Source organism: Synchiropus splendidus, chromosome 11 (assembly GCF_027744825.2).
Source record: "Synchiropus splendidus isolate RoL2022-P1 chromosome 11, RoL_Sspl_1.0, whole genome shotgun sequence".
In the NCBI taxonomy this organism is placed as follows: Eukaryota; Metazoa; Chordata; class Actinopteri; order Syngnathiformes; family Callionymidae; genus Synchiropus; species Synchiropus splendidus.
Window position 1 is genome coordinate 3512445 of NC_071344.1, and position 17029 is coordinate 3529473.

General features: G+C 43.4%; 1 protein-coding gene and 1 long non-coding RNA gene across 9 annotated transcripts in view; one reads left to right on the top strand and one right to left on the bottom strand.

Moving 5' to 3' along the window:
* Window positions 1-7096, bottom strand: part of ahnak (AHNAK nucleoprotein) — a 28970-nt gene extending 21874 nt beyond the window's left edge. Inside the window, exons 1-5 of the mRNA XM_053878835.1 lie at window positions 6847-7096; window positions 2010-2074; window positions 572-629; window positions 353-509; window positions 57-274 (exon numbers count right to left, since the gene is read on the bottom strand). Of these exons, the coding sequence (XP_053734810.1) occupies window positions 57-274; window positions 353-509 (375 nt within the window). The 5' untranslated portion in view covers window positions 572-629; window positions 2010-2074; window positions 6847-7096. The remainder of the gene's footprint in view (window positions 1-56; window positions 275-352; window positions 510-571; window positions 630-2009; window positions 2075-6846) is intronic.
* Window positions 1-14659, top strand: part of LOC128767107 (uncharacterized) — a 36935-nt gene extending 22276 nt beyond the window's left edge. Inside the window, exons 2-7 of one of the 8 annotated variants that reach the window (XR_008416084.1) lie at window positions 4681-4810; window positions 4954-6267; window positions 7492-7587; window positions 7977-9402; window positions 9542-11579; window positions 11682-14659. This is a non-coding gene — a long non-coding RNA (uncharacterized LOC128767107). Of the gene's footprint in view, window positions 1-4677; window positions 4811-4953; window positions 6268-7491; window positions 7588-7976; window positions 9403-9541 lie in introns of all 8 variants that reach the window. The other 7 variants (XR_008416079.1, XR_008416081.1, XR_008416085.1 and 4 more) reach the window with 7 other exon arrangements.
* The last annotated feature ends 2370 nt before the right edge of the window (window positions 14660-17029 follow it).

Consider the following 17029-nt stretch of genomic DNA (forward strand, 5'->3'; position numbering starts at 1 on the left):
CTGTCCAGCTGTATATTAATTGCATGTCGTGAAAGGTGTTAAACAGGAAGACTCACTAGGAGAATGTCCGGACTTGTGGCTCCAAACCGGGGTTTTGCGTCCCAGGTCAAAGTTCCCATTGGTGAACGGCAAGGCGTGCTCAAGGGCGATGGAAGAGGAGATTTGTTTTGTAGTTTCAGTCCAACTTTGTGGCGATTCAGTGTCTTGAGTAGCTCAGCAGTTTCCTCTGAGCTCATGTTGTCAAAGTAGATGGTTGCACCCACGATCTGATCACCTATCAAGAACGTAAAAAGCATTTTGGACTTCAGTGGACTTAAAGGAATACAATGGTAAAAATGGCGTCCCTTCTTACCTTCATACACTCTCCCAGATCGTGCAGCCGGCGACTCATCCTTTACCTCTTTGACGAATATCTCACCCTCTGTTGTCTGTTCAATGGTCAGGCCAGTTTTGTCTGGACCCTCCCAGTCAGGGAAGAGCACCTCCCTGGTGTCCTCCTCTTCAGCCATCTTTCAAATGGAATTTAATGAAGTTCAGTACTGTAAAATGCAATTCAAAGATATCTAATCACCTTTTAAGTCCACGTTTGTTTTATTTCCTGGTTGAATGGAATTGCTTCCTCTGTGTTCCTGTAAAACATAAACAGCACACTGAGTGAAGTGATCAATAATATATAGCATGTCACATTAGATAGTGAACACTAGATGGCAGCATGTGCCACTTGAGTCACAGCACTAAACCCATGCGCAACATAAGCGAGGAAAGCCCTTGTTTTGGAGAGAAAGGCGTGTAAAATATATCTAGCCAAATAGCATCTCAGTGGGAACAGGGGACACTGAAGTATATTGAGGACAAAATTTATGTTTGCATTGACAAACAAAGGAGTGGTCATTTAACAAGAAGTACACTTGCTCAGTTTATCACCTAAATTACTATCATATTTAAGTCCCAGCCGAAGAAACCCTCAGTGTATTTGGCTTCCTTTAATTCTGTACTTTGCAGATACTTGTTTTGGTTTTGTTATCTAAGGCTTTGGGAACTCCAGAACAGTTGTAAGGAAGCTCTGTTTAACTGTTAAAATTGATACTTCCGGTGGTGCAAAACAACTGTCCAAAACCTTTTCATGTGATTATTGTTGTGTAAGCCATGTACATATTAGGACACACAGACTCAGCAAAGGTCTTCTGCAAAGCCTTTCCAACAAAATGGGTCAAAACATATCGGCCTGTGCAAATGCTGTAAAAGTATGTTGGTATAAAAGTGACGAGAGCAAGAGTTTTTTTTTAATCAGACTCTGCAGGGGCAAGATTCAGAGTTATATATCAAGAAAGGAAGGAACTGGAGTCAGAGTTAGTAGAAGACAAGACGGAAATTGTGGGGGCTGAAAAGAAAGTGAGATAGCTGGCTGGAGAGAAACCTCTCTGAGGAATGTCAGCATGAAGTTAGTCGTAATGGAGTGGTGAAAACTGCCACGTAGACCTCAAAATAGCAGGCTATCATCTGACAGACTTTCAGCACCTCACAGCGAAGGGTGTACTGACAGAGTCACTCTGTCTTCTCCTGTGACTCAGACTGTCCCCGGTAATCAGGATTTATGGAACAAACTGCGCAGATGAACCATTGAAATTGATTCTTATGATTCCCATTATTTGTAATCTGATGCAGTAAGGGTTTGTTCTGGAGATCACAAGACTTGTGTGACTCAAAATCTCTGGCATCAAGCTTGTTATTTTCCTGGGGAGTTATCTGATGTACGTCAGGAACAAACAAGCCTGGTGAATGAACCACATTTGAATAGAAGCATGAATTTAGGGCTGTGTCTTTAGATCCATTTGGAATTGACAATGTCACATCGGTGTCCATGTGTCAAAGCAGAGGAAGAGAGGGTTCTCGTAGGGCAGGCAGTGGCTGAGGTCGTGTCAGGTTTCCAACAGGCAAATAATTTCACAGTCGCAAGGTGGAGGCAGACAAAGGTCAATATTAGGGAAATGTCATTCAAACAATTGTACCTTGGATTGCTCAAGCCAAGGTCCAGGGCTTCCTTCTTAGACTTTATTTCTTGAATGCTTGACTTCTAGAAACACAGAAACGGGAGATTTTTAGAATTTTTAATCTGCAAAAAAAAAAGAAAAAGCCACTGTAATGTTAAACAGTATAACATTCGATACTCGTGTTATTTATGGAAGTTGAGGAAATGTTGTGGAAAATAAGGCAGAAGGTTTAAGTGGATGTGTGCCAGCTGTAGTCATTTTTATTCTTCTGTGCCCACCCTTTTGTGCTTTCTAGCCCCTTGGGTTAACATTGTATTCATTTGTGTATTCTGCATACTAGTATTTTACCAATGACATCTGCTGTTGCTGATTTTGTGACAGCAAATTTTGGTCAGGCCTTGTTAAGTTGTTTGCCGCATTCGTCTCTGCACACTTGATGTGCATCATTTAGTTGTGCAAAAGGAACTCAATAAATAAAGACTTATTTTAATACAAAAACACAATTGATTAACATCATTTAGACCAGGGACCAGAATAATAATTTATTAGAGACTGAAACCACATCAGTTTATGCCAGGAACTTGGAGGACAAACAAAGATACTGCAGGCCAAGCCATGCTGATGCGGCGTCCATTTGTTTACCTGTCATGTTCTTTGACGAAATACTGAGCGATCAATTTTTCTTGACAACAGTGACGTTCTTTCATCATATATCAATTTAAAAAAAAGACTCTTGTGAATCCCTTGGACGTTGTTTATGTTTAGTCCAATGGTGTTTGTGTGTGTGTTCAGAAACGGACCTGGCACGGACAGATGCTTTTCATTATGTCTGTGTTGAGACCTGCAGCACGGCAGCTGTGTGTACTCTCTAATGAATAAACAAGTTTATCGCTCTGCAGACAGGCTTATTGTTCATACTATGGTATGTTTGAAAAGCTAAATGTTTGTTCATGTTCAAAGATAAAATTCAGTTTTTCTATTTGATTTTTTTTTTTAAACAGAGTCTAAGTTTTGTATTTTGGTTTGTTTTCTTCTGTGCCGTTGCTGAAACTTGTTCTGAAACTGGTTCTAAGTGTTATGTGTGTAGTTAGCATAGAGAGTTTTTTGTTGTTGTCGACTCTACAATGGCTACTAAATGTTAAAAAAAAAATTACAAAACATATTTTTATCTTTGAAAAATGAAGCATTTTCACTGGATATTTTCCCACAATATTTGTACTAATTGCGTAAGATTAGGGAGGAAAATAGAAGGCTGCCCACCTTTAACACTCAAAACATCAGTGGGACCTGACAAACACCTGGAGAGGAATGCACGAGGGTGAAGTGTGGTGGGGGACAGTTGGGAATAAAAACCACATGGAGAGTTTAAAAGGAGAAAGGCTACACCACAGTCTATGGTACAGATGACATTGCTGCCTATCTTCGCTGCGTGCACGGCCCCACCCAGGCCTCCAGTCATACACATTCCTTGAAAGAGCTGTCGGGCCAGCTGGAAGGGAGCCCAGCCTCTCCCCACAGTGACTAACACCAAAGAAATGTCCTCTTTCTCTCCTCTCGGCCCATTCTACGCTGCCCACCGTGCTGCCTTCCCAAACCTGCCCGCCACCCCTCCCCTTCACTCAGTCAACCACGCAGGTTCTGCTCAAATAAACATAAACACCGCAGCCAGTCAGACGTGCACGTTTATGGGATACACTTGTGCAGTTCGATGAGTCAAACTCTATCACACACCTCAATGAGGTCTATTGACCCACGGCCAGCCATCTTAAAGGCAAATACCAGAACCTGTTACAGTGTCAATGCTTTGGCCCGAGTTGGTCACAAGATCCTGGGCGCAGCTCAAGATCCTTTAAGTCAATCAATCCGATGAAATTCAATCAATTTAATGAGCAGAACACAAGACCCGTTGAAAGCCAGACGTGAATACGGCTTGGCAGTCTGTGGAAAAGTGAAGAAAACAGGCGGAAAAAAAAAGAGCCGCTGCCTGATTAAGTTGTCTGAAGCAAGACTGTTTGTCCCACTTTGTTCCAGCGAAGCCACAAAAACAACACACTGAGAGACTCTGAAGGCCACAAAGAAAGGTCCCTCCTCCGCTGCATGGCAGTTGTGTAGCACATATAAAAAGAATGCAAATCAAAATAAGTGCTTGTTTTCTGCACTTCATAGTCCAAATAGGCCTGAACCAAACCACAAGGCCTTCATGAGACCAAAAGACGCCAGCACGGCCGGCTGCTCATTAAACCATCCTAACTTTGGCGCACAAAATGGAAAAAATAAGAAATAAATCTGCAAAGAGTCTGATATTGAGAGCTGTACTTGTATAGAGAGCTGTATCGATAGTGCACACAGCGCTATCTTCCTCATCAGGGGATGTGACACAACTATGAGTATGTCTAAATTTACCCTCAAAGTCATGCTGCCTTGACATGTGGGGCCGCTAATTCTAAATAGTTTGGCTGCATTGCATTCCTTGTCTTTACAACCTCGCGCTGTCTCAGTGTGTGCCTGTACATGTGTGTGTGTGTGTGTGCGGTGGACGTTAGAAGCTAGCAAACATTTCATAACCTTTCCAAACTCCGGCCCTCATAAACCTCACACCTTCCTCCAGGTTATAATAAACAAGTCTAGATTGCATGGGTGTGACTGGGTGAGGTATTAAATGTGATCTCCTCACTGTCTTATCAAGCAGCGCGAGCCACCGTTGCTCAACACGTGGATCGGCGCTTCCCCCAGCACAGGACATGCTGCAACACCTCAGGCTCGGATGAGAAGGGAGCGGCAGCAGTCTGGAATCGCAACACTTCACAGAAAACGGACGAGTAAGTTGGCAGAGTTGCTCGTCAACATGGTTGACCTATTTTCACTCATTCCAAAAGCCTCAATTGGCCTGACAGTAAAGCATAAAAATGATCTCTTAACAAGCAACAGTTTGAAACCACTTTCCTTTTATTGGTCTGTAAAGGCATCCCTGGCCCCATCTGCGTCCTAACCTCGCTGTCCCACCTTCCTCCGGGCGACCCCATGGACCACAGGGGAAATAGAGGAGGAAGCGTGCTCGCAGTTCCTTTCCGCTTGACACCAGGTAACACCCAGTATGAAACAAAAACACAGTACCACACACACACACGCACGCACCACATCAGTGGGCTGCAGGACCAAATACTTTGTTAGAGATAAGTTGAATGCAGATCCAGAGCAACTTTTAAATGTGGTGTTATGATACCTGCGTTACCGATCTGACACGCTGAGCTGCTGCACAGGTAAGAAATGTCTACTCAAACAAACAGCAAGTGCCCCGGGCCAAGGTGAGGCCACTCACACTGACAAGGGTTTTAGCTTCGGGACATTAAGAACCAGTTCCAAAGGTATAACCAGATATATAGCACATATATGGACAGAAGAGATTAACCCTTACTGTCAGCAACTTGGATAAGAGAACGCAACTCTTGTGAGAACCGCACACATTTGGCTGACTTTGTCACTATCAATCACTTTGACGGAAGCAATTTGAGAGGAGCCCGACATTTACAGCTGTGGGGCGCTAGACGTCTCCAGACTGCACGTTGGGAAGAACAACGTAACCAAAAAGTGAAGGAGCCGTGAAGGGTGTGGCAAGTGAGGAGGAACACGCTGAAAAGTCGCCGCCAACAATGACGAATCCAAAATGTAGTCCAGCATCGATGCTGGTCAGGCTGCACACATCCGCTTTTAAACAACTGAAATATCAAAGTTTAGCTTTAATGGCATTTTTTCTGACGTGAAATGAAATAATTGTGTCTGAAATGTGTTCTTTCCTTGCACCCCTTATGCTATAAAACCTGGTTTCAATTAGCTTGTCTTTCCAAACCACTACATTCCATTACTCCCCCTCGTCGCCCCCGCGCAGCCCATCCCCCCCCCACACTCTAACTCTTGCTCTCTTTTCCCTTCTTCCACTCTTCTCCTCCTCCTCCTCCTCCTCGCTTTCCTCTACACAGCCCTGTCCAAGTTGAGAAACTTTCAGTGAACATGCAAGTAATATATGGCTCTATTGCCTAAGAACTGAAACATCCAGTTCATTTCACCCGCAGTAGCAAAAGAAAAGCACATATCTGCAGCACATTTCAAGACATGTACAACTAGGAGCCCCTCACACCCTTGTATCTCATGGAGGAGCTTTCTTTCTGTGAAGGGTGTGCCTTTGCTCTTATGGGACCAACACGGGGAAGAAAAAAAGAAGGAGGGGAAAGGAGGAGAGGAATCCACACCCAAGCTTGCAGAATGTTTCAACATGGAAGTAAGCTCATTTTCCCTCATGAAGTTGTGACACTTTTTTAAATGCCTTTACAACCTATCACACATTCTGTATAGAGCGGAGACTCACAAACTTAAAAAAAAAAAAAAAACTTCTCATACAGCCATTCAGATATCTACAAATATCCATGACATTGACAACCTTACATTAGAAATGCCATTGACAGCAACAATCACTCTGTGGACTTTATTCAAAAAGGTCAAAGGAAAGTGCGCAACTCCCGACAAGCCTGTTGCATTCATGTGGTAGCTCTGAGTACACACCCACCTCTATAGCCTGCACTACTGTTACTCAGTATTTAACTTCAGACGGCTGCTGCCTTTTGTGTTTACACAGAGAAACTCAATTGCGGTGCCTTTCCGCCCACAGCAGCTCATTCCGAACCTACCACGAAAACACAGAGCCAAGCCCATGCTACACATCACACAGTCCGCTCCACACTTCTCCACTGTCGCATTCCACATTGATTTAACAGCCTTTTGTCAAACAATGTTGATAAAAGCTACATTGGGTTTTGCACACAAGAGTCAGAAGAAACTTTGAGAAGTATTTCATTCTTACCTGTGCGCAATGCTGTGCGCCCAAGAAGCCTCACACGAGCTTGAGCATCCTGGAACTGGTCCTCTCCCCAACTAGCCAGCCCAAGAAGTTCTCCAAGTCGTCTCAAGACTGCAGTCTGATAGGATTGGGTCACCTCTCCTATTTCTCTATTAATCAAAGTTTCCAGGGAGTTTCCTCCCTAACTCCCTCCCCCTGCCTGTCAAACCACTGTAACTCCTTTTCTTTGTGCGGCTTCTGCTGCTCGGGGCTGAGCAGAGTGCAGGATGGGGAACAGGGTTGGGCTCCTGGTCTGCAGAGGGAGGAGTACTGAGGGGCGGGAACCCGGGTGAGGGAGTGGTCCTCTGCAGCCATGGGACGAGCCTTTTCATAAACCTCTCCTGTGACATGTCAGAAGAAAACAAACTTTGACTTTACAACAAAAATGTCATCATTATTGTTTTATGAAAATTGAACACTTGCATGCAGTGAACATTTAAACAAGTGAGGCGTTCAATCGACCAGGCATTTTAACTTTCCTCTGTGTTGTGTAACACTTCTTTGCAGCCGGATTCCTTCTCCTCCGAAGGGTTGTAAATGATTTCACATAACAACTTGTGTGTCTCTTATTTCCTCTCATGAAGTGTGCATCTTTTCGTATTTTGAAAGCTACTACTTCATTGTTGGGGAGTGGTCTGTTCTGGATCAGTCTGGTGGTGGGGTCAGGACTGCAGACTGGCTGTGTACCTCCCTGGATCCGGACAGGTGTGTGTGGTTATGTATGTGTTTGTAACCCGTAACGCCTAACTTTAATTGCTAGCACACAGAAATAGTCGATTTGCATTTCTGCTTTCAAGTACATTCCTAATAATGAGGTGCGCGTTAGTGTTGTTGCTCTTGGGACAGAAAGTTAGACATGAACATGTTTTAACAACTCTGTGAAAGTAATAGAACTTTTACTGCTGTTTACCGAGCACTTAAACTTATACACATTTTCATCCCTGCTGTCACTAAGTCTCTGTCAGAACTCCATCTGAATAAAACAACTGTACATGCACCAAAAAAAAAGAAAAAATATATTTTAATGTTGCACAACTTACCTCATCATTATTTGGGGCTGGTTTTAATCTTTTTTGAAACCAACTTGTTTTTAGGTCACACTTTCGACTGCTTCCAGAAATGACTGGTTTCCGAAGGTCCACGGTCTGTGGAGGAATGTGCGCTAGGTTGGATGGCCACTCCATGGAAACGGTTTGATGCGAACTTTCTTTCATTTCATTTGATTCCGTTTCAACACAGAAAGCAACACAGCGAAGTGCAGAAACCTTATTAGCTGGTTGACCTGACTCTGAAACATGCTCAAGCATTGCCTGAAAACGAACCCGTGTACAAAGATTTAGGTCAGTGAAAGGAACCGGAGAGTCGCAGGTTCACATTCTGCATAGCCTGTAGGACTGACTGAGCAACATTGTTGGACATCAGTTTTGTTTTTCAGCCTCCCTACATGCAGCGAGTCGTTTCAGCCAGGAGACATTTTCCAAGCAGATGTATACTTCAAGACGCACTTGAATGTTTAAGTCCAGTTGATAAGGAATCCTCAGTCAAGAGCTACGTTTTGGCCTCATTAGGTTGTTTTTTCCAACTACCATTCAGTGGTAACAGTCCACCCAGCAGTTATCTCCATTCTCTTCATCTCATATGTTGAGCTCCCGCTGAGTTTTAATTGAGACAAAACCCAATTCATTTGATGCAAGTAACTTGCTGCTTGGGTCCAATGAAACGTTTTTGTCGCGGTTACCTTCGTTTTGATTGGTGTCCATGTCCTGCCCAACATGTGACTTCACTCTCCGTCAGCTAATCTCACTCAAATGTGTCTCGCTGCCTCGCTGCCCGAGACTCTTTTGGAAATTACACACCAGAGGCATAAACATGCTATTACTGTGCTTAAGTGACTGCAAGTCAATTGACAAAGTTGTCATTACTGGAATGACTCAGGAGGACTCACAAGGAGCCGACGACTTTTCTATCAACAGGTATGGACTGCTGAATGTGACAGTAATAAGAGAGACAGTTTTTCAAGGTTGGTTGAACTAAAGATTTCTGTTTAAAATACTGGTGAGGGATTGTGTGTGTCGCCGACACTCAAGGTTGGTTTGATGATAGACTCGATCAGGATGCGATCGACAGGGTCCCACATGGCTCCTTTGCTTCGTAATGCGATGTCATTCAAAGGTATCCATCAGAAATGAAGGGCCGTGGTCGGCCCCTCCCCCACCGTACCCGAATATAGTCCACCTCCCAGCCAAGCAGCTGCTGCACAAACACTTACGGTTGGTGTTTACTATGCAGAATTTAGCAGGTGTTGCTGCACAAATGTTATTTATTTATCCAGGTTTTATTGCTGAGCGAGAAATACGAAGAGGTGACTCGAGCGTTGGCTGTTTGAACAGGCTGGCTGTAGAACGTGCCAGATGTGTCACACCGTAGAAGGTCGTGTAAAAGACGATGTGCGAGTGATGTCTTCGACCGAGCTGTCGTTTGGAGGGCGACGCCTCGTGAACTCTACTGTTTGAACTGCAGGTGATGAACAGTATAGTAGTGCTGGCTACTGCAAATAACATGTTGCATAACGTGTATTTAAACACGTCGTACTATTTGTAGTTGATCATAGAATTTTGAAATTGATGAGAGTTGTGTTACTTTGTTGCTTGTGTTGCAGAAAAGATGAACCAAACATCGCAGTCGGAGAGAGGACAAGAGCTGTCCAACTCTTTTGTCTCCTGCTGCACGAAGGGCCCTGAGCTCCTCCAGTTCATAGGTCTGTGCATGTGCTGAAACTTCAGGCAAGCATGTCACCCCTCGCTGCTCTCTGGTTGGTTCCCTGTTCTCAGTGAGCTGCGCTCATCAAACCGCTTTCTTGTCAAGCCTCTTCACAAGCCTGAGTGAGGGCACTTGAGGAAGCCTCTGACAGTGCGTAGGTTGTTGCTCCTCTTGACTGAGCCTGGTCACACATTATTTAGAGGAACTTCACAAGTGGTGCAGAATGAGCACCATCTTTCCCCCCCATTTGTCACAAGGGGAAAAAACAGAACAAATTCCTGTTGTTTTTTTTTTACCAGTCACCAGAGCTTCCAAGAACATGAAAAGAAACTCAGTTTTTTTAATTATGCTTGCTTTACAGTTTTATTGAGTCCTGCAGAAAGCACATACTTAGCATAGTAAGGAAGAAATACGATTGTGAATTGTTCTGTAATGTAGGTAATGGGCATCTACCGCCGACACTGGCCCTTTGCTAGTGTTTACACGGCGCTCAAAACGTCAAAGCAAAACTACAGAACAACTCGTGAGTTACTTTTTGTCTTGTTTTCACCCCATTTTATGTGCCAGTTTTCTTCTATTAATAGAAGATTTATACATAGAATATATAATAGAATTTATAATTTGAATAATTCTAAAGCTTTATTCTTAGAACACTGCTCACAAAGTGCTTTACAGGCAGATCATGATTATATATATATAAAAACTTCCTTTCCTCAGAACAGTCACACTATGCAATATGGCCCTTTAAGAAATTGAATTACCTACCCCTGCTCTATGGCCAAAGCACAGACTGTAACATTATAAGCCAACACCGACAAAAAAAAAAAAAACTGCTACAAAGGTTCATCCATATTTGTGAGCAGCACTGAAAAACCATTCTTTTAAAAAGGCCATTTTCTGCATCCCATTTCAGCTTTGATCTACATTTGCTGAGTGCTCAGCTGGAGAATGACTCTTCAATTGACCCTCTATATAGCATACGTATAACAAAGCATTGTCCTTCCAACAAGAACATATCTGTCTCAGTTCCTCTGCAAGTGCTGCAGAACCACTTCCAGCATTGAGAAACTGACTCTGCAAGCTTAGACACAACACTGTCACACCCATTCAATAGCAAACAGGGCACCGCCTGATCTCGCACGCTGAAAAATGAGAATACAAAATGTTCTTTTACAAAGCATCCCAAATAGTTTTCAGCGTGAAAGGTGATCTGCGCCACCCCTAAAGGGTCATTTTGGGTGAGCAAATGAAAGCGTCCTGAACTCACGAGGCGAATGAAGCCTTCTCATTTCTGGAATGAAAGTTGTGTCATAATGCGCGTGACTGTGCAGACTGTTGGTGTGAGGCGGTCGACACATTAATGTGTGGTTACTGGCGTAGATTGGCGCTTGTGTTAAGAAACAGAAACTTAGAGAAAATCCCTGTGCTGCTTCAGGGAGTGGCCCACACACACACACACACACACACACACAATACCACATTACACGAGGAGATCAGATTGTTTTTCTAAACAATATGGGCGCAGCCCTTGAACAATAGATGAGCAACTGGTGATGGGAGGCAAACGTGTCCGACTAGGGGAACGTACAGGAGATATAAAATACGACTAGCAACACTAGCTAGTCTTGTGAATGTGCTAGCAGGGAGTTTGAATTGTGCTCTTCACAGTTTTTTCTTTGGTTTGCACCAAATGTTTTCTTGATAAAAAGACTAGTCCTAACCACCGTTTCACTAAGGTGTGTCCAGCTTCACTGTCCATGGGAATGTTAAGAGGAGTATATCTGGATGGTGATCTTTACAACTAACTAGGCTGAGTGGGAGCAGAGCCACTGGAAAAGTTTAGGTTGATGACTAAAGGTGCAATGAAGATGTTTCGCTGACATTTTAGCTCTCATTTGCAGCTGAAGCTCAGGAATGCAAGCAGGGCAGAACTGACAGTGAGTATCAATATTATTTTGTGATGGTTATGTTATTTTGTGCAATTGGTCGTGGATGATCGGATGGTCACTCTAAAGGTGAAAGTCTATTTACTCTCCAAGTGACGTCTTCTGCACTGGTCTGGAAGATTTAAGACGCAGACTGAAGGTGAAGCAGAATATTCGGACACTGAAACTAGTTTAACAGAGACTAGCCCTCCACCACGGTTCCTTGTCTCAAAACTTTCACAAAATAAAGTCCAGCTGAAACTTCATAGCTTAAACAGTGTGTGTCTGACGGGTTGGAACACCACCCCAGGGCCCTCTGAGGACCGATCTGGACGATGGGTTGTGGTGCAGGGCTGAGTGTCAGCGGTGGGACTTAGAAGCTTGCACTGCATCACCTCTCCTTGCAGAAAATGCGACTGTGACTTTTACTCTCAGAAGGAAACTGACGCAATTCAAACAAACCTCGTGTAAAGACGTCTTGGCATGTGCAGCGATGGTGTGAGAGATCAGAGCAGATCACAAATTATGCTGCCACCCACTTTCTTTCTGAAGGACAGGAATCAAACGGCAACACCTGCAGAACACCTGCGTGAAGCCAAGTCAGGCCAAATTGTCTTTTAATATCGTCATGTGTTGCTGGTCTTGCGCTGGTGTACATTTAATAACAAGCATCCTGCTGCGACACCTATTTGCTCAGCTCAGCTCTGTATGTTTGATATTTTGCTTATGGGGTGTGGCTGTTTTAGCCTCCGCAGATCATTTTCAGTTGAGATCAAGTGCTGCTTCCACACGGCCCGTGTCATGTGCTCTTTTGTAAATGTTGGATGGCCTGAAGAAGTTGTGTGCTCAGCAGCCCTCAGCTGGTAGTTGTTGGTACACCAAACTAAGTCAATGAGCAAAGCCATGTATTTTTGCATTTCCTGCTTTTACGGTACTTGTGTCAGTTATTCTGCAAGCGGAAGGTTCAGAGGTGGTTTTTGTGGAGGTAAACAGGCTTCCCACGTCGATTTTCTGTCTGGCTTGAGCATAAGGCTACATGGGAAAGGGTGTGTTTCCTGCTTCTAGGTGTGTCAACCAGAGTGAACTCGTGCAAATAGCTTGGCTCAAAGGCACGATGAGTCATGGCTCATGACTACAATGAAAACATGGCAGGTCACAGACCAGAATATGAAATCAGAGGATTAGAAAGGGAACACAAGTCTGAATGACTTTTTTGTGCTGGCGCGTCTGTATTCTTCTATTCAAGAGCATTCACATCATGCTATAAGATCTGTTAGGAGAGCTGCGCTTCGTCACCAGGAACATGAGTTACGGCCAGGGAGCGTCCTGTCGAGTTCGTGCACATGTGGGAATGTGTGCCTGATTATAGTTTGGCAGGTTCAGTCAAGGTGGAGATGACTTGAGTAATCGCGTCAAGTCTGATAAGATATATCAACTCATGTGAGTATAATCCAGCGGCCCATGACTTTCAATAGATGTTTGCTGGAGGGGCAAACATTGATACTTTTGTAAGAATGTCACGTTCAGGTCAAGTCTTTGTGTCGGTCTGAACATTGGTATAGTCACTTCAAATGTCATCCGATAAAAATGTCTTCTTTTTGTCTGATTAAAATGCAAAGCTACAATAACATTTATTAATATTTAATAATACACAATTCCATGAGTCAGACAAATAACTGAGTCATTTCAAAAGACACTGTTAGGCAACGTCGTCACGTTTGGCGTTTCCTGGATGTGGGCCCGGCCTCACAAGTCGGTACCGACGCCCCAACACTGATGCCAGTGAAGCAACAGCGTTCTGCAGTCTTTGTTATTAAGGACACGTTCATGTTTGAAGTGAAAACTCGATTCTGTTTTAAACTCAAATCTCATCATTCAGCTCGGCAGTCATCACATTCAAAATGTATAATCCAGTTACACGTTATATATAAACATATAATGCAACTATTATTACTGCCCGTGACATGATTTCATGTTTCATTATGTGTATAATCAGGGTTGCGCGGTCATTCTCGCTACATATCCCATAATGACAGTGAATGTTATTGAATCTTTAGATTTAAGTGCTTGAGATAGTTTTAGTTTTGCATCCGTGGTGAAAGAGTTTTGAGTCTGGTGCTTCGGACAGAAGCCGCACGACTCACCAAACACAACACATTTACGCTGTCGACTGGTCTGTTTGGCTGCAAAGTGAATTCATTTTGGACGAGAGTGGTTTAATGTGCTTTTGGCAATAAAAAATGTAAAAATATTCAGCATGTTTTCCTCGACTTGGCTCAGAAAAAAAGACAATTTAATCACACAATAAACTGCTTCAATAACATTCCTAAGCATCGATCAAGTTCGATTCCTCTCCAGCAGGTTTGAACATCATGATCTTGGCTGATGCGCCGAGGAAGAAGAAGCATTTGAGCAGGGTTTGGCTGATGATTGCCTTTGTTTCTTATAGAAACCTGCAGGTTTACTGTTGACACAGACAACATGTCGCCTTTAATGTAGCTTCAGCAGTTGATGAAATCCTTGTCGAGTCAAAGTACGACTTTCTCTGGCTGTAATCTCTGTTGATAAACACAATCAACAACATCAGAGGTCACATAGAGGCGCATTGTCTTCCTCTCAATCGGTCAATAAAAGTCATCTGAGGCATTTCCAACCGCTGGAATCCACTACACAAACCAGCTTGAGAGCAAACACAACAGTGCATTGTACTTGCAGTTTTTAACAATGCAACATTGTGGAAATAGTGTCACTCTCGTCGCCAGCCAACGCTGAAATTAGAAGAGGAAAGAATGTGGACCGCAGGAACAGCAAAAGAAAGACACCACTGGTTTTGTCTGTTCCTGATAAACGTCTAAAGTCAGTGTTATGAGAGCGTCTTCAGACGCCAAGTGCCAGCGCCCGTTCCTGCTGCCCCCACTTATCGCTGCAAAACAAAGTGGCCTTATTTTTGTAAATGGATCCTTTATCTGTGTAAACACAAAACGCTTGTGTCTTGGAATTAGTTCCTCGGCTCTTGAGCCATAACCAATTTACCTTTAATGATCGAGAAACATAAGACTTGTGGGTGTTACCTCATCATTTTAACTCATTTTTCTCCGGCTTTTTCTTCAATATCCTGTCCTTTTTGTGTGTATGTGCATGCGTTTGAGTTTTGCTTTTCTTCTTGTGACTATTTTTTAGGCTCATGACTTGCTTTAATCTCATCATGGTCTTTCAGATTGTGCTACATAATTTAACATTTCAGTGTTATGCAGGTTTGTTGTGTGCGACTTCTAATGTTATGAAACAGGTTTGATGGACGGACTGTGCCGGTGCTCCTCTTTATAAACCATTTTATCGTGCGCGCGGCTTGACAAAGAATTATTCAGACAAGAGAATTATGGAAAGGGGAAACAAAGTGAGTCATAATCATAAGAGAAACAAGGAAAACCAACTGTCCAAAATGGAGGTTGAAAAAAAAAAATCATACTTTGAGCGGAGGAAATTCATTTATAACTAAATTATAAAAATGTCTGCTATCAAATTAATCAGGAGAAAATAAATCCCCAATAAAAAGGAAGTTTAAGAAAAGGAATTGAAATAGTGCTGTTGTTTTTATTTTCAGCATGACCTCACGAGGGCTCCCTGAGGGCCACATGTGGCAGCGGACCTTACATGGTTCGGTTTGATCTGTATGAAGCAGGAGTAGATTCAAATTCTTTTGCAGCAGTAGGGATGAGTTCCCCCTCACAATCAGAGAGTTATCTGTTTTTTTACTTGCTGTTTCTTATTCGATTTGCTCCCACTCTCAGTTTCAGCGATGACCTTTGGGCCATAGCATGGCGGGGAATAAGGGTCTTAGCCTGGAATTCTTTCTGGATCACTCAGTCAGTACAAGAATCCTTGATAAAACTGCTCCACCCACAGTGTGCGCAGAGATTAACCAATGATGTCACACTATCCCTGCAGGTTTCAAAGCTCGGGCCTGCAGCACGCCAGCTTCGTGAAACGTAAAAACTCCTCGCACTAAATCTGTGGCACGTCCTCGGACTGTCAGCCAAACCTTTGATGTCTCCTTGACATTAAGATCATCATTCCACAGTTAATATTTAGGCTCATTATTTCCTGTTTATGAAAGCGCTCTGTTTCAGTGTCCCATAATTAGCTGAAGACTCAGTGGCAGTCAGACATTTGCACGCTCTAATCCATGATTAAAAAATACCTCACGCCTACATGTGAGAGTGTCAACTGAGAAGCCATTCAGGTTATTGGAGCTGGCTGCTGATTTAGCTCAAACTTTTCAGGTGAAACAGATCCCAGCTCATTCAACCCATCACCAACAGGCTCTTGGTGTATGACGTCAAGAATTCATTTCATTTCAACGGCAACGTTTTACCAGAAGCTTTAACAACAACAACAACCAGGAACACCATCCAAAAAAGAAAAAAACTTAATCTACTACACTAAATAACTTAATTATAGAGTCACTTCACAGACTTGATAAACTGATCTGAAGGGAAAATGAAATTCACTTGACTGTTGTGGAACAAAGAGGATTTGTCTCCACATGTCTGACGTGGTTTGGCAGCGCCACCTGAGGAGACAAGCCTCCAGGAGATTCATGTTGGGAGATGAGTGGTTGGGCTGTTGCTGTGCAGGGAAAACGGCTCACACTTTCAACCGATTGTGGAATTTCTCATATGATATAATGGTATGGAGGAAACATCATGTGACTTGGGACAGATCAGACGAACTTAGAGACGACTTACCCTCTTTGAAACTTAATAAAAAACATTATTTTTAACCCATTTGTCTTTTGGAGGATTTCTGTCATCGACTTTTGTGATTTGTTCTGCCGTGTATTGAGTCCGCAACAGAAGGACGGAAGACCCGGCACCAAGTAAGGATGGATTTCTGCATGGATTTAGGAAGAGTAGCATCAAAACAGTTCAATCACAGAGGGAGCGTTGAATAAATACACCAATGGCATTCCATTCTGCTTCACTGCGCTGATGATCATTTGATATAACGACATGGAAAAACCTGTTGGAAGAGCAAGGCTCTCAGCACTGACCCATTTCTCTAAACTGGCCCACACAATTCAATTAGCAGCGATAATTGGATTTCTCTCAGGCTCGTGAAACAAAAGGACTAAAACCACGCGCCGGCGACTGCGTTCAGACTCGATCGGACTCAAGTCTGCACCTCAATTAGCATGCGATTTGTGTACGGCGTAGCGCATTTCCATGTGTGTACATGAGCGCTCTTGTTGAAACAAAGTGCAGCCCCAGTCACTGCTGAGAGAACCCAGCCGCCCTCCAAAGAATCTCGCGATAAACTATCTGGCGGGTCGCGCTGACTGACTCGCGCATCTCCTCATTGGTTATCTTTTCGGAATTTCCCCCTTTGAAAGGCTGCGCAGGGAGGCAAGGCGATGACTCAGAGAGCGTCCACTTGTATCGGAAAAAGAGAGGAATGAGAGA